The sequence below is a fragment of the Mya arenaria genome, chromosome 7 (assembly GCF_026914265.1).
Source record: "Mya arenaria isolate MELC-2E11 chromosome 7, ASM2691426v1".
Lineage (NCBI taxonomy): Eukaryota > Metazoa > Mollusca > Bivalvia > Myida > Myidae > Mya > Mya arenaria.
In genome coordinates this window covers 23,118,678-23,138,700 of record NC_069128.1, presented here as the reverse complement: position 1 = coordinate 23,138,700, position 20,023 = coordinate 23,118,678, and the positions used below count along the sequence as shown (strand labels likewise).

General features: G+C 38.6%; 1 protein-coding gene and 1 non-coding gene across 2 annotated transcripts in view; one reads left to right on the top strand and one right to left on the bottom strand.

The window, feature by feature from the left end:
* Nucleotides 1-5,516, top strand: part of LOC128240683 (uncharacterized) — a 35,700-nt gene extending 30,184 nt beyond the window's left edge. The window contains exons 26-27 of the mRNA XM_052957399.1: nucleotides 322-424; nucleotides 4,645-5,516. Of these exons, the coding sequence (XP_052813359.1) occupies nucleotides 322-424; nucleotides 4,645-4,957 (416 nt within the window). The 3' untranslated portion in view covers nucleotides 4,958-5,516. The remainder of the gene's footprint in view (nucleotides 1-321; nucleotides 425-4,644) is intronic.
* An 11,215-nt stretch (nucleotides 5,517-16,731) lies between these two features.
* Nucleotides 16,732-16,822, bottom strand: Trnam-cau (transfer RNA methionine (anticodon CAU)). Its single transcript is given in 2 exon segments — nucleotides 16,732-16,767; nucleotides 16,786-16,822. It is a non-coding gene; the product is annotated as a tRNA-Met (tRNA).
* Between the last annotated feature and the right edge of the window lie 3,201 nt (nucleotides 16,823-20,023).

Here is a 20,023-nt window from a genome sequence, read left to right as displayed (position 1 = left end):
TTTAACTGTTTTCCATGGATTTTCGCAAAAATTGGCTCGTTCCAAGACAAAACACAAAAAGTTGTCCAAACGTTCAATCTGTGAGAGTGCAGCTTTAACTGAAAGACCGCCAAAGACCTTTCTTATTATTCTCGTTCATAACCCCTTATCCGACAGATAAAAAGAGGTCAATGAAATCTTACACAAATCATATTTTTTTCTTCGTCAGTATTACCACGATTATAGGGTACGCATTGTGCATTGTGTAAAATATATGTTTTCTTTATTCTTGGACAACTGTATGATTCATTTTAAACACATCAATACATTCTATTTTTTCAGATCAAAAGAATGCGATACGCCAGATTACCTTGTCAAGTATCATATGTGCCAATGTGCTCACACCCGACGACGAAATTCAGTCTGACGCCTTCAATACTGCGGGGTAAGTACATCGTAACAAACAAATTAAACAGTTATCCCTATACTATCCGAACAAATGGTAAACAAACACGCCAAAAGAAATGCGCCACCGCACCCAGGGGATCGACCTCGAGTCGCTAGAACAATGAGCCACCGCAGCCAGGAGATCGACCTCGAGTCGCTAGAACAATGAGCCATTGCAGCCAGGAGATCGACCTCGAGTCGCAAAAACAATGAGCCATTGCAGCCAGGGGATCGAACCAGAGTCGCTAGAACAATGAGCCACCGCAGCCAGGAGATCGACTTCGAGTCGCTAGAACAATGATCAACCGCAGCCAGGAGATCGAACCAGAGTCGCCAGAAAAATCAGCAACCGCAGCCAGGAGATCGACCTCGAGTCGCTAGAACAATGAGCCACCGCAGCCAGGAGATCGACCTCGAGTCGCTAGAACAATGAGCCACCGCAGCCAGGAGATCGAACCAGAGTCGCTAGAACAATGAGTCACCGCAGCCAGGGGATCGAACCAGAGTCGCTGGAACAATGAGCCACCGCAGCCAGGAGATCGACCTCGAGTCGCTAGAACAATGAGCCACCGCAGCCAGGAGATCGACCCCGAGTCGCTGGAACAATGAGCCACCGCAGCCAGAAGATCGACCCCGAGTCGCTAGAACAATGAGCCACCGCAGCCAGGGGATCGAACCAGAGTCGCTGGAACAATAAGCCACCGCAGCCAGGAGATCGACCTCGAGTCGCTAGAACAATGAGCCATTGCAGCCAAGAGATTCGACTTCGAGTCGCTAGAACAATGAGCCATTGCAGCCAGGGGATCGAACCAGAGTCGCTAGAAAAATAAGCCACCGCAGCCAGGAGATCGACTTCGAGTCGCTAGAACAATGAGCCACCGCAGCTAGGGGATCGAACCAGAGTCGCTGGAACAATGATCCACCGCAGCCAGGAGATCGACCCCGAGTCGCTAGAACAATGAGCCACCGCAGCCAGGAGTTCGAACCCGAGTCGCTAGAACAATGAGCCACCGCAGCCAGGAGATCGACTTCGAGTCGCTAGAACAATGATCCACCGCAGCCAGGGGATCGACCCCGAGTCGCTAGAACAATGATCAACCGCAGCCAGGAGATCGACCCCGAGTCGCTAGAACAATGAGCCACTGCAGCCAGGAGATCGACCCCGAGTCGCTGGAACAATGAGCCACCGCAGACAGGGGATCGAACCAGAGTCGCTAGAACAATGAGCCACCGCAGCCAGGGGATCGAACCAAAGTCGCTAGAACAATGATCCACCGCAGCCAGGAGATCGACCCCGAGTCGCTAGAACAATGAGCCACCGCAGCCAGGAGATCGACCCCGAGGCGCTGGAACAATGAGCCACTGCAGCCAGGAAATCGACCCCGATTCGCTGGAACAATGAGCCATTGCAGCCAAGAGATCGACCCCGAGTCGCTGGAACAATGAGCCGCCGCAGCCAGGGGATCGAACTAGAGTCGCTAGAACAATGAGCCACCGCAGCCAGGAGATCGACCCCGAGGCGCTGGAACAATGAGCCACTGCAGCCAGGAAATCGACCCCGATTCGCTGGAACAATGAGCCATTGCAGCCAGGAGATCGACCCCGAGTCGCTGGAACAATGAGCCGCCGCAGCTAGGGGATCGAACTAGAGTCGCTAGAACAATAAGCCACCGCAGCCAGGAGATCGACCCTGAGTCGCTAGAACAATGATCAACCGCAGCCAGGAGATCGAACCAGAGTCGCTAGAACAATGAGCCACCGCAGCCAGGAGATCGACCTCGAGTCGCTAGAACAATGAGCCACCGCAGCCAGGAGATCGAACAAAAGTCGCTGAAACAATGAGCTACCGCAGCCAGGAGATCGACCTCGAGTCGCTAGAACAATGAGCCACCGCAGCCAGGAGATCGAACCAGAGTCGCTGGAACAATGAGCCACCGCAGCCAGGAGATCGACTTCGAGTCGCTAGAACAATGAGCCACCGCAGCCAGGGGATCGAACCAGAGTCGCTAGAACAATGAGCCACCGCAGCCAGGAGATCGACCTCGAGTCGCTGGAACAATGAGCAATTGTAGCCAGGAGATTGAACCAGAGTCGCTAGAACAATGATCAACCGCAGCCAGGAGATCGAACCAGAGTCGCTAGAACAATAAGCCACCGCAGCCAGGAGATCGACCTCGAGTCGCTAGAACAATGATCCACCGCAGCCAGGAGATCGACCTCGAGTCGCTAGAACAATAAGTCACCGCAGCCAGGAGATCGACTTCGAGTCGCTAGAACAATGAGCCACCGCAGCCAGGAGATCGACCCCGAGTCGTTGGAACAATGTTCAACCGCAGCCAGGAGATCGAACCAGAGTCGCTAGAACAATAAGAAACCGCAGCCATGAGGTCGACCTCGAGTCGCTAGAACAATGAGCCACCGCAGCCAGGGGATCGAACCAGAGTCGCTAGAACAATGAGCCACCGCATCAAGGAGATCGACCTCGAGTCGCTAGAACAATGAGCCACCGCAGCCAGGAGATCGACCCCGAGTCGCTAGAATAATGAGCCACCGCAGCCAGGGGATCGAACCAGAGTCGCTAGAACAATGAGCCACTGCATCAAGGAGATCGACCTCGAGTCGCTAGAACAATGAGCCACCGCAGCCAGGAGATCGACCTCGAGTCGCTAGAACAATGAGCCACCGCAGCCAGGGGATCGAACCAGAGTCGCTGGAACAATGATCAACCGCAGCCAGGAGATCGAACCAGAGTCGCTAGAACAATGAGCCACCGCAGCCAGGAGATCGACCCCGAGTCGCTGGAACAATGAGCCATTGCAGCCAGGAGATCGACCCCGAGTCGCTAGAACAATGATCCACCGCAGCAAGGAGATCGAACCAGAGTCGCTGGAACAATGATCCACCGCAGCCAGGAGATCGACCTCGAGTCGCTAGAACAATGAGCCATTGCAGCCAAGAGATCGAACCAGAGTCGCTGGAACAATGAGCCACCGCAGCCAGGAGATCGACCTCGAGTCGCTAGAACAATGAGCCACCGCAGCCAGGAGTTCGAACCAGAGTCGCTGGAACAATGAGCCACCGCAGCCAGGAGATCGAACCAGAGTCGCTAGAACAATGATCCACCGCAGCCAGGAAATCGAACCAGAGTCGCTGGAACAATGAGCCTCCGCAGCTAAGAGATCGACTTCGAGTCGCCTGAAAACCGCAGAATTTGCATTCAGATATTATTTGAAAATTGTTAATTTTAACCAATTACTTTCAAATATCATTTTAAGCAAACAATGAAACAGTGTAGGACACCTCTACATCATCGAGGTCCAAATGTCAAATTCTAGCCGGGATAATGATGACTATAATCAGATAAAAGCATTTTGGCCAACAGAGAGTCGTTCGGACAAGCTTAACAAACATTAAACGATCAAAATATTTGCTCTGCAAAATTTATTTTCTCTTGTAAAATTCGTGGAAGTAAGTTTTTTATCCCTCTAAAAAGGAAAATGATCACAAAAACATCGATTAGCGGTGAAGAATAGGTGCGATCACATAAAACAATAAACTCTGGTGCAGCATATCCGTTGAACGAAGCATAAATCTGGCTTGGCCAGAATCCTCGGCGGTTATAAGAGATTGTTGAGTTAGATGAAACATGGCTCTATTTTTGAGCCCGAGAAGAAAAACTAAAATTAATGTGTGTGGGCGCAAATAATGAAAGTCCTGTAAAAGCTTGCACAGGAGGGTCAGGCGGGTCATGTACGCTCTCTTTTAACTTTTGACGGGATTTCAACCCTAGTCCCAGTACCTTGGCGCTTTTGTAGCACAGACATAGTTTACAGGGACCATGGTCTATCTACTTGTACTGACCACAAGTATACCAATTGGCGACACACCTGCGCGGTGTCAAGTTGTTGCAGGAAAATGCAACCGCGCATCGCTTTGTACTGTTTACAGAATATTTGCAACAGACCAATCTCTACGTGTTTTACAGACCACCATACAACTCAAACATATCACCTTTTTGACTGTTGGTTTAATCCATACATTAATCATTAATCGACACGGTTGTTGTATGGAAACGCGCATTGCCTTCGGAAAAGCCTTATACCAGTGTCTAAACAATATTATGCTCGAAATTATACATATAGATATATGTTCAATCTTATTATGTCACAGGGATTTGTGACAAGACATTATAGTTATATTTGACTCAATTTTTTTCAGCCATGGAAATGAGCAAGTTAAATGTTCTGAGATACCAAAACTCGACATTGGCCTTTTCCTGAGGGATCGTACCCGGGAAGTGAATGAAGAAACCCCGACAGAACGCTTGGTAGGAACCCCGGAAATATCTACAACCGAAGGCCCGGTAGATACCACGGTACGATCTCTAACACTTGATACTGCATTGCCGGACAACATCGTCGACGAAAGAGCGGACGGAGGAGCGGACGGTGGGTATACGGCGGCGGAGATAGATCACCTGTTGGATCTGCTGGCTCAGTTAGATGAGAAGAAATTAAATGAAGTAAAATAGAAAACTCGGTTTACATTTTTTAACATCACATGGTATGGAAGAAATCGCATTGACAGAAATCTAAAATACTGTTGACTACTAAAGTGCTACTGTTGACATGAGTTTCACTTCTTGTGCTTATGTAATCACTTTAATGTTATACGCAAGCGATACTTACATTTATACTTTATTGAATTACCTAACATGATAAAATTTGTGAGTGTATTAACACAATTAATCAGACACTAATAATGAAATAAATGACTTTCATAAAGAGTGGAATTCGAACTAATTTGTTAACTCAATGCTGTTTTATTTGTATTTTGTATGTTTCATAAAAGTAGGACGTAAAACTATGCTTTATGTCTGAAAATTGAATATTTGTAAAAAAATGATACAAGTATAACATTTTCTATGATAAATGTTCTCCTTAATAATATCATATATTTGATATGTTTGTAGTGCGTCCTAGATGTTATACACTGATTGGTACATTGACTATTGAATATATGTCTAACCATGTTGATGGATGATGAACTGAACTGTATGTTTAAATCCGAATAAACTGTTCTATTCTATACTCAAGAAGCCTTTAAGGTATTGACCTCAAACCTCAAATACAGATAGATTTCAGTGAGGATATGTGCAGTGCACAGAATCCACCATACTGGGGGCAGTTATCTTTAGCGATTGCCTTTTGTTGATTTTTCATACGTTTTTGGCCATAACCTTACTTGAAAGGCCTTTTAAGGAATTAACTTCAGACTTCATTTACAGATATATCTCATTAAGGAGAAGGTCCATAACTCTTGGTGCAGTATTTATTTTTGTTATTGCTCTTTGTTAACTTTCACATTTTTTGTCCGGAATACAATAAAAAAGGCCTTTAAGGTATTTGCTTTAAACTTCATATACAGATATATCTTATTGAAAAGAAAAGCAGTTCATGGGAACCATAACTCTTGGTGCAGTACTTTTCAGTTATTGCCCTTGGTTAATGTTCATACTTATATGTTTTCCGGATCATATCTGGGGTATCAGACTCTAAGGTATTAATTTCAAACTTGATATACAGATATATCTCATTGAGGATAAGTGCAGTGTAAAAGAGCCATAACTCTGGGTACAGTATTTGTTAATGTTAAAGTTAATGTCCTTTGTTAATTTTCATAGTTATTTTTTATTGATCTCATTGTGGAGACGTGCAGTGCACAGGAAACATAAATATGTGTGCTGTATTTGTTAAGTCATTGCCCTCTGATAATGTGAATGCTCTTATTCACTTTGTAACGCTATATAAACTTACATAATTAAACAAAATAATATTGAAATTCAATGCCTGAAAAAGCGTCATTAGCTCTGTTGGTTGCATGATTTTGAGTGCAGTGGTTTACAAAAAGAACTTTAATTTGCAAAGTATTTATAGCTGTAATTTAATAAAACATTGAAGTTAAGGTAACCCGTCCATAATTAATGTGAATGCCAAATATTACCCCATCTTAATCAGTTTATTGAAAATAATTCAGGCATAACCTTTGGTCGCCCGCCGAGTTAGTAAGACTTATAAGGGGAAAGCTGAAGACGATGGTTGTGGTGGTGGTTATGACAATGATGATGATGATGATAATGGTGATGATGTCATATGATGATGATGATGATGATGATGATGATGATGATGATGACAGCGACGACGACGACGATGACGACGATGACGATGATGATGACGACGACGACGACGACGACGACGACGACGATGACGATGATGATGATGATGATGATGATGATGTTAATGTGATGATGATGATGATGATGATGATGATGATGATGATGATGATGAAGATGATGATGATGATGTTGTGGTGGTGGTGGTGATGATGATGATGATGATGATGATGATGATGATGATGATGATGATGATGTTTATGTGATGATGATGATGATTTTGTGGCCACGTAGCTATTAAGAAACTCTATTTACAAAGGCTTATATATTTTTATCTGTACACAAACTATATTACTTTTTTGTTTTGATCATTAAAGGCGAATGAGTTTAACATAATTAACATTAAAATTAAAAAAGAGTTTCTTTTGCATCAACCTACAGTATATTGTTCCTCTTTCAATCTATTTTGTACTGTGGAGGCAAAGTGGTTTACTCCTTCCTATGATAAATACGCGATATTTGTGTGAAGATGCAAAACATACACGATCCCTAACCGGAGATTGTTTCCCTACCCAGGCATGTTTGTTGAATGGCCGCATGTGACGGTCGCGGCGTGGCTGCTGTTCGGCATGGTACCGGTAGACCGGGGCAACTCGTTCATCGACGCTTAAAACCAGGCTTCAATCTAGCTCTCCATTTATGACACAAGTGTCAAATCATGTGGTTAAACAAGCCCTGTCCAATAACCTCAAACACGCCATCCCACGTACAACGCATCAACACCGCCAATACAATTCATAATCAGTATTGCAAAACTTCAAAATGAATGCCCTTGTTTGAAAATTATTCGGAAAAAATCTGAAACATCATCTATTTTTTTGTGTATAAAAACCTTGGTTTTGCCATTTTTTCATGCTAGTTTTCATGTAAAAAACCTTAGCGAAAATTTCTTTAGCAACGCCAAGAGTTGAGATATTCTGACTTTCTTTCCGCTGAAACGCTCCCAAGGTTGTCCTGCTTCGGGTATTGTTAAAAATTGAAATTGTGATTTTTTCACATTGTGTGCCCTTTAACAGGCGGCGTCACACATCATTTTCCCTAGGAATTTGTTGACAGCCTTCAATCAGATAAGTCAGCTGCCAAAGCTAAGGGTAAATGAAGGTAATGAATTTTAGAAATTATTGAGTTTTTTAAGTTATATGTTCAATGCGTTACTTTAATTAGGAACGTGACTTAACGAAGGAACTGACTTAGATGCATAATGTGCACAAGTCGACCTGACATCAGAGTCACTAGCGGGTCCAGGGGTGTGGAGTGAAATCGTCAAAGTCTACTTTTATTTCAATATAAGATAACAATAGTAAAACCAATGCCCAAAATGCACCATTTCGGACTAGAAAGTGTTAAAAATCGTCTTGATGGAGTACTCCCCAACCCCCTCCCGCCAACACTTTCAACCTGTTTTTACATATTTCAAGGAAGGGCGCAAGTTCCCAAGTTACGCCCCCAAGTTACGCTCCCTCTCGCGTTAAATCCTGAAGCCGCCCGTGAGAGTGTCAATGAAAACTCTAGTTTGCGGAATTTTAACATTAAAAACGAGTAATGGTAATATGTGTCATTGATTCAAATAAGTAAAAATCAACGTACATTATTGAACGTTGAATAGAGATTTTCCCAAAAAATGTTTTTGTTTTTTGTTCGGCTAGGCAAGTTATTTCTAGCAAATAGTATGGACGGCCGGACGACCATCTTCATATCAATGATATATTTGGGTAAAGATCAAGGAGAACCATGTGTTCATAAGTAATTTCCTTTAATTAGAAACCGAAATTTAACTCCATTAATGATCTAAATACCTACATGCATGGCGAACGCGAGGCTAAAACACTGTAAAGGCGATTAAAGCTTCTAGATCGTTTGCTAGCCTAGTTTAGACGTTTAAACAATATTCAGGGTAACTTATATCTACATAAATGTAACAATTAAGCACCTAAGCTTGTTAATGCGGTGGATTCAATCAAACTACACCAATCCTACTCAAACATAAATACAGCTTGCATGTATTAAGAGTTCCAACGAAGAATATATCGTAAATTATGATGGAATTTTTGGGGGTTAGGTTAAAGTCAACCACCTTGTATACTGATTGATGAATAATTATCCAATAGTTACTATCATTCAAATATGCAAAACAACAAAGATAAACCCATGAACTTCTTAACTAAGCTACCTTATTGATGCTGCAGTCAATAAGAAACAACTAGTCAATGCTTTTGTTTGTGCGAACTAGTAAAAGGAAAAATTGTAAATAATATATCCAATGGTATATACATTTTGCCGCATGCATCCAGACCTTCCGTATTATAAAGAGTCAAGTGTTATTATGTTTTTATTAGGATCGGTCGAAAAGTAATTGGTTGCGTGGTGATGTCTTATGTCGATGATATTTTTGGCGCCTTTTTTAGTTGCATAGAAAGATTGCCTTTGACCCGGAAGTGTTTGTAGTTTAGCCGGTCTAATGGTAGAAGGTCTAACCTTCAATTTAATACTAGCAGTTTACTTGTGGAACTCAGCCAGTTTCTTAGTTGTCACCATGCAGGTATAGTTTTCCGATAGAGCTGGTATTGGTTTTATATATAAACGCTTCTTTGTCACTATATAAGCATTAACGTTCAGCATTTTACATCCACATAGCGGTCATTAGAACAACAATAGTGACAAAATTACGTGAATGGTTAAGCGGACATATATTATAAAGAACTTGAACTAACATGTAAAACTGTTGAGAAAATATGAGAAATGTTGTATTTGAAAAAAGAACAGAAATTGAAAATTAGAAAGGACAAACAGTGCCACCGATTTTGCGTTATTAACGAAATAGAGTGTTGTGACGCGGTCAAAGAAAAGAAAAGGGTTATACCCATAAAACTGAACAATTTGTATGAAAAATGTTTTAATTAACTAAACGAGCCAACAATTCCTGAAAGGTAGAAATGCTATCAGTGATGAGACCTAGGAGAAAGGTGAAAATGACACGGATAAACAAAATGTTATACAATCATTATAAATATTTTCATAGTTAATGAATATAATTATTAGGAATTATCAGTTCATCTGACTCTGGTTTATCAAAAACAAATGACATGGTAACATTTTTGTAACGAGAATATGACATATAGTTAAGCTGATTACTTCAGGAATTGGTCGTATCACAAGATATCAAAGCAAAATATCATCTGATTGTGGCCAATGAATTATCAAAGGATATAGACAAGCAGTTTTATAATTACAATTCTAGTTTTTGAAACTCGTAGGTAAGTTGTTGTATATAAATGTGGTATGTTTAAAAAAAGTGTGTGTTTCGATGCAACATACTTTTTATGGTAGCATCTGAATTAAGGACAATCTTGAAAATAATGTTAGACAGCTAAATGCGAAAAGGGTATGCGCCGACGAATCTGTTCTGAACTTCAACACTCAACGTCACGCTCGGGACAATAATCACAATCAGGATACGAGACCACAACAACAAAAACATGGGGAACTGGTGCGAGCCGTACAACTTCATTGAATGCCACATTAATCATTGGCTGTGGTTGATTGTTCCAGTTATTCAGATTGCGGTTGGAACATCTGGTAACATCTTGAATATCATCGTCCTCTCCCGGCCAAAAATACGAAAATTCTCAACCAGCGTTTATTTGTTATCTTTAGCTGTTACAGATATCGTCTTCTTGTGGTCTTCAACCTTCCCAGAGGTTAAGCTGGAAATCAGTGGTACACGCATGGAGGATTTGTCCAACTTTAGTTGCAAGGTTCGATACTTGATAGTCCATGCTTCAGGTGGATATTCCGTTTGGCTCCTTGTGTTTATGACCGCAGAAAGACTGTTTCTTACCAAGTCGCCCATCATTGCAAGGACAACACTTTCCACCAAAAAAGCAATCATTGCCTCTTGTATTCTATTAGCAGCGTGCCTGTTGTTTTCGTCTCATTATTTGTTTGGAAGACATCTAGAAACACGATTCAAGTATGGAAACGATAGCAAAGTCATAGACGTTTATCATCGCTGCGTTACAATCGATGCCTTTGACAGTTTTTATGAAGTTACTTGGAACCTGCTCATTTTGGTAGTACTGAATATTATTCCTGTAATTATCATAATTGTAGGAAATATTAACATAGTTGCAACTATTGTTATTAAAAGACGACACATGCGTAGAGTGAATCCCGTCTCTAACCTACCTAGTGTTATAGGTAACAGGAAAAAGTCCACAACGAAAATGCTTTTAGTAGTGTCTGGGTTTTTTATGATAACAACCTTGCCTTTCACAATATTCGCTGTGCTTAAACCAAACATCGCGGTACAGTCTCCAAGAGATAAAGCAAGAATAAATTTGTACGAGACTATATGTGTGCTCCTGTTGTATTGTAACTTCACTTTCAACTTTTTCCTATATTTTGTAAGTGGTACAATGTTTAAACAGGAATGGACACGACTGACAAAGAAGCTTTATGACAAGTTCTGCTTGTGGGTTTCATTTGACATTCGAAGACAACAAAGGACCACTGTTACTGTTATCAGCTTGATAAACATCGTGAGGAGAGAAACACATACAATATAAAACTATATGTTTACTTGCCGAGACATTGTTTTTTATCTACAAAATAAACCTGTTTCTTTGTTATGTTCTCCTTATTCGAAATGTGACTTCTTTTGTTAAACTAAATTCACCTTTACGTTTAAACAATGTAAGATCAGCCACCTGGTGATTACTTCTGTTCCTATGTTCATCCATTGAAAGTGGCGACATGAATCATACTTATCTTCAGACTACCTTGTATACCCCGGAGCCAAAAAGGAACGCCAGAAGTATCAAGGCTGAATTCTTATACCTGGGATCCGCTTTGAATGACATTTATCTTAAAGTTCGCACATTCTAAACACCGAAGCCAAAGAGGAACGTCAGATATATCAATGTTGGATTCTTATACCTGGGATCCGATAGGAATTACACTTATCTTTAAGTTCACTCCTTGTAAACACCGGAGCAAAACAGAAACGTTAGATATATCAATGTTGGATTCTTATACCTGGGATCCGCTAGGAATGACACTTATCTTTAAGTTCGCGCCTTGTACACACTGGAGCCAAACAGAAACGTCAGATTTATCAAGGATGGATTCTTATACCTGGGATCCGCTAGGAATGACACTTATCTTTAAGTTCGCTCCTTGTACACACCGGAGCAAAACAGAAACGTCAGATTTATCAAGGATGGATTCTTATACCTGGGATCCGCTAGGAATGACACTTATCTTTAAGTTCGCGCCTTGTACACACCGGAGCAAAACAGAAACGTCAGATTTATCAAGGATGGATTCTTATACCTGGGATCCGCTAGGAATGACACTTATCTTTAAGTTCGCTCCTTGTAAACACCGGAGCCAAACTGGAACGTCAGATATATCATGGATAGATTTTTATACCTGGGATCCGCTAGGAATGACACTTATCTTTAAGTTCGCTCCTTGTAAACACCGGAGCCAAACAGGAACGTCAGATGTTTCAAGGATGGATTCTTATACCTGGGGTCCGCTAGGAATGACACTTACCTTTAAACTCGCTCGTTGTAAACACCGGAACAAAACAGATACGTTAGATATATCAAGGTTTGATTCTTATACCTGGGATCCGCTAGGAATGACGCTTATCTTTAAGCGTTCGCCTTATAAACACCGGAGCCAAACAGGAACGTCGGTAATATCAAGGTTGTATTCTTATACCTGGGATCTTTTAGGAATGACACTTATCTTTAAGTTCGCGCCTTGTTAACACCGGAGCCAAACAGGAACGTCAGATATATCAAAGTTTATTCTGTATCTGGGATCTACTAGGAATGTACTTATCTTCAAGTTCGCGCCTCGTACACACCGGAGCCAAACAGGAACGTCAGATATATCAATGTTGGATTCTTATACCTGGGATCCGCTAGGAATGACACCTATCTTTAAGTTCGGTCCTCGTATACACCGGAGCCAAACAGGAACGTCTGTAATATCAAGGTTGGATTCTTATACCTGGGATCCTCTAGGAATGACACCTATCTTTAAGTTCGCGCCTCGTACACACCGGAGCCAAACAGGAACGTCAGATATATCAAGGTTTGGTTTTTGTACCTTTGATCCGCTAGGAATGACACTTATCTTTAAAATATTCAAAATTAAAACATATGTATAACAAACCTATATGTGAAGTGATAAATCTTTAACAATTTAATAAATAATTCATTTATGGACTTTTTTACTGATAACAAGATTGTAACCGTGAATTTAACACTGCTGAAAACGCAAAAATATTAAAAGATTGGTTTGTGCTAAAATATTTACTGTGATCTAATATCGTCTCATTAGATAGAGAACCGTGTTTTCCACACATTTCTTTCAGATCTAGCTCGCTGTCTTTCATAAGAACCATGTTGTTTTACATTTATTCATCATTTTTGGTATATTTAAACAGTTGTATTATTTGGGAGTGCATTATTAACTCCATGCCTCTTATACACCGGACTCGCGACGCATGCGTTCAACCATTTCAAAACCCCGATAGTCTTTGCATTATTGATAACGACTTTAAGGGTGTGACCTCAATATCTGTTTTCAATTTACAGACGCGATATATCATATAAGCTGAGGTGGTCTTATCAATTGTATCTGAACTACATACGTACCATTATACATTTTTCTTGTGTCTATTTTAATATTTCTCCATGTGCTTGTTTGTTAGTCAATAGTTTTTGTATACTCTAACTTGGTCACTATATTTAAATAAATGCTATTTAAAGCAGGATTATATTTGTCACACACTATTAGTTTCGTTTTGATTATACAAATGTATACGTTCTATTTCCTTACATTTCATAAAGCACCATATAAACTCCATTGAGTTACTGAGCATAGAAGCTATAAAAACATTGCTAGCGAAATATCGTTCGAAGGAACAGTTGCTATGAATAATCTATCAAATTGTAAACAAAATCAGCCTCTGTATGATCCAGTCTTTTCAACGAGAGCAATGTTATGTTCAGTGTAACACAGTCAAGCCCTAACATCGCACCGGTGTAAGCGGTATTCTAATGTTTAGATAAACTAAATGGTATTCAAACCAATAAACGAACGAACTGATGAAATACTACAACATTTTGTGACGAATATCTTAAACTTAGTCAACCAGTTTCAAACAGCCATTCAGAGACAATTCAAGAAAGTGTTTGGATATAACGTTATTTATCTTGTTACAAGAAAATATATGTTTTAAGTTTTTTTGACGCAGAGTTACATTAAGGTATAGTATAATCAATTTTTTCAAAAGTCTGCTACAATCAAACTATGCCAGGGAAGTTTGCCCGTTACCACAACCTTTGTCAAAACGACTTATATTACCTTTCTATTGATCAGATACAAGTAATACAATTGCTGTTTTGTTGTACTTATCTTTTTTCCTGGTGATAAATAAAGGCAGATCTTTGATATCATGAATACAACAATGAAATAGTTTTCCTTATCCTACTTTACTATGACAACGAACGTATAAAGTTTCATTTTACCGTGTTTATGAAAACGTGTTATTTGTAGGTTTTTCCTGAATTCTAACATGCGCACAATGTACAAACCAACAGTTATATGAATAAATTACACGTTTAAAGAAATATTATTTTTACTTTATATAAAAGCATTATTTAAACCATAAAATAGGAAATAAAGTGACCGTGGTATTTGGAGAGTTGTATACTCTGCAAACATACAAAAAAAGAGAAATGTCATTTGATAAACTTTTTCTGGCAAATTAAGCTTCACTTAAAAGAATACATTGTATCATTGTTTGAACCCAGAGCACACACGCATCAAAATAGCTTTCTCAATAAACGATGGAGTTAACGCCTAGTAGCAGTAAAACACGGATTCACTGAAACACCAGTTTACTCGCCGCTTACACTATCTAATGCACGCTCAATCTCACCCATGTAAATACATTTATCCCAGTTCGACTCCCTTTGCCGAGAGACAGGCAGGGAAGCTTCTGATGCCAAACAATTTAACGTCAGTTGGTATGACGCTGCCGTGCAACGAACTCGTGCCCTTCCGCATGTAAAGCTTGCAATCCGCAACTCACTTAAATGCGGCCTGGATTCGACTTCCCGCCAATGTGTAGTTGATTTGTATTCACCAAGAAGGACATGTGGCTTTACTCCGAAAACTTGATTTACCAAAAAGCTAAAATCATGTTTCGAACATTATCGGACAAACGAGAGTGACTAACCATAAGTTGATAAGACTTTCTTCTCAAGCATAGTTGAGAACATATATTTAAACTGTGAAATCATTAATGTTCGTGGGGCATTAATGTTCGTGGTTTTCGTGGGTTAGGTGATCCACGAATTCAAGATCCCACGAAATATAAACCCTTTATTCACTTTTTCAATTGCCTTGTTACGTACATACTCTAGTATACATGTATTATTTACAGAGGTCGCAGTATACAGTGTTAAAACCTGTATCACTGTATAACTTACGATAATTACTCTGTTAATATATTATAACTGCCTTTAACAAATAATGAACCAAATCAATTAAATGTGTTTTATGCAGCAAATGACAGTTATAAGCACGTGTTTAAACGTGTGCTGTTAATGAAAATCTCCAAGTTTACAAGATGTGCGTGATGAGTGTCTGTACTCGATTTTTTTATTTAATGAAATAATTAATCGATTACTAGTACATTGAAGGTTACTAAGCACCGAACGTGACAATATACGCACCTTTTCGGTGTTTTCACAGTTTGCAAAATTCTTAATTGGCATTAAACGGCTTCCCCTATCTGTACTTATGATCAGGGTACATCTTCTTTTATTACCTTTATTCCCAATTAAATCGATAAGTGACATGGGTATATGCACTAATTGGCATGTCGTACCACATTAGCGAGTGTCATAAACCGAGTGACGTAGAAGACGGAAATCACGGGCCAGCGCGTGGATATTATGCAGACGATCTAGGACGATCGCATCTTCGATTTTTTTTTTTCAAAAATGAAAATCCACGAATTTAAGTACCCACGAAATTGGTTTTTTTCGGCAAACCACGAAATTTCATGCCCACGAACATTAATGATTTCACAGTACTTAAGAATTCTGTTGGATCATCAGGAATCACAATTGCACACAAGTGTACATTAAATAAAAATGTTTAAAATGTTTGTAGCTTTTAATGCACCAGTCATTTGTAAAATCGCCCTCAAGGTCCGGGGGGTATACCGGGCATAGCCGAGGAAATGTGCCGTGTTTTTACCTTCCAGGTCTACTTCCAGGTGGCCCCGCAGTGCCGGTTGAATGCTGTGTTTTTTCTCTTAGCGCAAAAAATACCAGGGAATGGGCTTTACCTAGGGTCCCTAGGGTGCGGGGGCATTAGGCGGGGATTTTAGCAGCAGTTCGTCTCCGCAGGCCAGGGATTAAACCTGGGTTTGGCTGGCTGAAAGTCAAAGTCCCCGCTGTTGCCCGGACTTTGGGGCTGTGCTTACAATTGACTGTGCATAAACTGTCCGAACTGATCAGAACCGATTTGTTTCAACTAAGCATATATAGCTCATGGTTATAACAAGTATTGCAACTTTACGACCAACGGAAATACCTTATTTTACCTAAATTAGACGTTTGCATGGCCTCTGCTTATAATTCATTTCCAACTTCTACACATTTAGAATTTCTTCGATGTTTTGTTTAAGACATGGAAAATGATGCCGATTCAAGCCCTTAACAAATAATGACCAACTTTGCAATGCTGATTCAATCTTATGAAATATAACCGTATGTAGCAGTTCTTATATGTCATGCCAATTACATTAATTGATTTTGCCTTTGTTGTGAAATGCGAGATTAATAAAACATTAGGATATCATTTCTTTTCTGTTATTGCGTTATGGCATAACTTAATAAAAGATGTCAATTTTAAGGCTATTGGGCATAATTAGAAAGTTTCCCTATGCTTGCAATCTATAGCTTCAGGTGGAGGAGGGATGCAGATATTTGGAAGTGTTATGATCTATGCCCTGCAACGAAGTAAACAATACAAAAGTATGCCTCGGGTGAGGATCGAACTCACGACCTTCAGATCGCTCTGTGATCATTGATTATGAGACTGACGCGCTACCTACTGCGCTACCGAGGCACTAAGCGACACTTTAGTCAGATTCACCTGTTAAAGTGCTTACATAAATATACCTGTTAAGGTGTATACAGGTGATAAACAATCCCGTTTAAGTTTGATGACAGTTCACTTCAAAGTCATGAAGCTTAACATAATATGGAATCAAATAAACTTGAAATTTGTAATATTTCAGGCCATTCAAACAGGTTCATAATTATTTGAATAAAAGTTTGAACAAAAACTAGTAATCAAAGCATGTATATACCGTCAGTTTAATGCGACGAGATGAGGAATTGATCATTTTGATTTCCATGTAAAAAAAACAACAACCCAAAGTTCTATGATTTGTTGACAGAGAAGCGTGTTTTTTTGTTGATCATAAATGACAGAAGTATACGACGGTGTATACACGGATGCGTACCTTGGAAGTTTCCGTATAAAAAAATAAAATAATAATAACTACAACAAATAAATCCGAAACCCCGGCAAGGAAAGGAAGTAGCCCCTTGTACACATAGGATGACTCCAGTATAACAATGGAAGCTTTGTTAAATATTCCAAAAAAATATTGTTAATAACACATTTATTTATAGATGTTGGTAAGATCAACTTGTTATATGCTTACAATTAATTCCCGGATGATCTAAAACTATTAGAAAGATACACTACAAGTTGTACATTATCAACACTTTCTTTGTGAAAAAAGAGAAGTCCGTTACAAAGAGAAGTCGCGGACAATGGATTTATCGACTAGACTAAGTGAAACTCTAGAGACATGTTTCAGGTGATAATTAATTGCGTTCTTTTCAAATCGAAAAGCACGACGATCAAATGCCGTTCAAATAGCATAATTATTAACACATTAAGGTGAAGCTATTTTCATTTATCTTTTGCGAATTACGAACGATCTTCACAGCCATCGACTACAAAAATGAGTGAGTTTTAATCGGGTTTATGGTGTTTATATGCTTGTGTCTCTATTTATGAGTCGTTTCAGCCCCTGCCTTTTGCCTCTAACTAGTGTTTATTTTTAAACACATTACGCACTTGAGTTTTCTCTGTAGTTTACATGTTATTATTATTGTTTAATGAAAATACCGCGAACTCCCACACTTAACTAATGACTTTTGTTTCTTCTTATTGTTTATATCTGTATTTATTAAACATTTATATCTATCTTTTCTAAAATAAGATTATCATTATCAATATAATAAATATTAATATTTTAATTATCTTTGTAATTATCATTGATTGTTATTATAAGTATCATTATTATCTTTATTATTATTTTTTTTTCTATTTATTATTATTATTATTATTATTATTATTATTATTATTATTATTATTATTATTGGTATTGTAATTATTTAAATTCTCACTGTGTCGGTATTATCATTAATTTGGCTTACCAAGTAAATATAGTGAAAAACGCAGCAGCCGAAAAAATAATAAGATTTCGTGGTTTTGCACACGGCTTAAAAAGAAACCAATCCAAAAGGGTCATAAAATACAACAGAGGTAGTGAAAAAAACAGGGGTTTCGCGGCAAGTTTGAGTTTAGAAACAACAGAACCGGTAGAAACACAATCTGGGGACCCCACGGCCATGGGGCGGAGGTTAAAGAGGGTCAACGGCTGTTTGAGAATAATGGAATTATTTCAAAACAGTCGATATTGGCGGGTGTTGTATCACCAGGTACTATAACTCATTAATATTGCTGGTAATTCCCACATTCACAAAAAGCGACATTTGTGAACATATGGCTTTTTTTCGTATGGATTTGAGAATGAATGACAAAAGAAGAGAATATTTAATCACTTTTTTAACTCTTTCGAAGAAATCAAAATTTGACGATTTTTAACGATTTTCATTTATATTCATACTTCGGAAGTAATAAAGGAAGACTTAAATTGTTTTATTTGCAAACAATTAAAACTTTTAACATTCTAGCTGTGTTTTTTTCTTAACGCACGTACACAACGAGCTGTTCCTATTAAGACAACATCAGTGTCATGTAAAGGTCATACATTTTAACATGCAACATCCCTCACTTACGATTTATTTGGAGATGCTCTGAACTAATTTAATCATAGAAACAAACACTCTGTTTTGGGGATAAAAGAAGTGTTCTCAAGATAGTTTTCGGAATGTTTTAAAAGAGCTTTGAAGAAAGCTAGAGAACCATTAAAACAATTTAATTCTTCGGAAATGTATCGAGGTTTGAAAGACTCCATTAAAAAAGCAAACATCTGCCATTAGATATAACACCTGACACACCTTGAGCCTTTTAACGCTGTGTTGTAATAATATGATCTCAAATGTTTTCTTTTTTCTTTAATGCTTTTTCAGTTATGAAAAATACAAAGAATAATTCTATATAAGTTGAGTAAAATAAAATGTTTATGACTATAAGTAACAACAAAACAAAGTATACAGCTATTTGAGCATTAAGAAACAGTATTCAGATTTTTAAAATCAAAACTTATAATGAGGATGAGTGTTTTTGAAATAGAAAACATTTTAAAAGAATAAACACCAAAGTTATAATACCCCAAAATGTTTTATCTTTATTTTTATATTTCATACTTTTCATGTTATTGAAATAAGAACAAAAAGCTTTTAGAGCGGTTAAGAAGCTTCAATACGACTGTAACAACACATCACAACCTGCAGCTTATATTCATTCTCATTTATCAGAGGGTTGATAATGATAAATCTGGTGAACGAGATTGCAGCTAATTGAGCACAATAAAAACTTTTAAAGATTTTAAAAGTTTTAATACCAAAAACAAAGAATAATGAGAAGGAATTTGTAGTTTAAGAAAAACAATTTAGGAAAGTAAACACAAAATATATGATACCATTTCCTTCTTAAATATTTTTTCTGTTTTGAAAATAAGAACGAGTAGCTTTAATAACGGTTAAGGAGTCTTACAATATATACGATTATAAGTAACAACAAATCCCAATAAACAACTATTTGAGCTCAAAAACATTATATAGATTTTAAAATGTTTAATAACTTTTAATGAGGATGAACTTGTTGTTATAGAAAAACAATTTAGAAATGTAAAAACAAAAGTTATGATTTTTGATTTATGATTGTTTTCTTTAATAGTTTTTAGTTATGAAAACAAAGAAAGACTAGCTTTTAGAAATGTTAATGAACATTAATATATAAACAACAATATTTAACAACAAATTTTAGTAAACAGCTATTTGA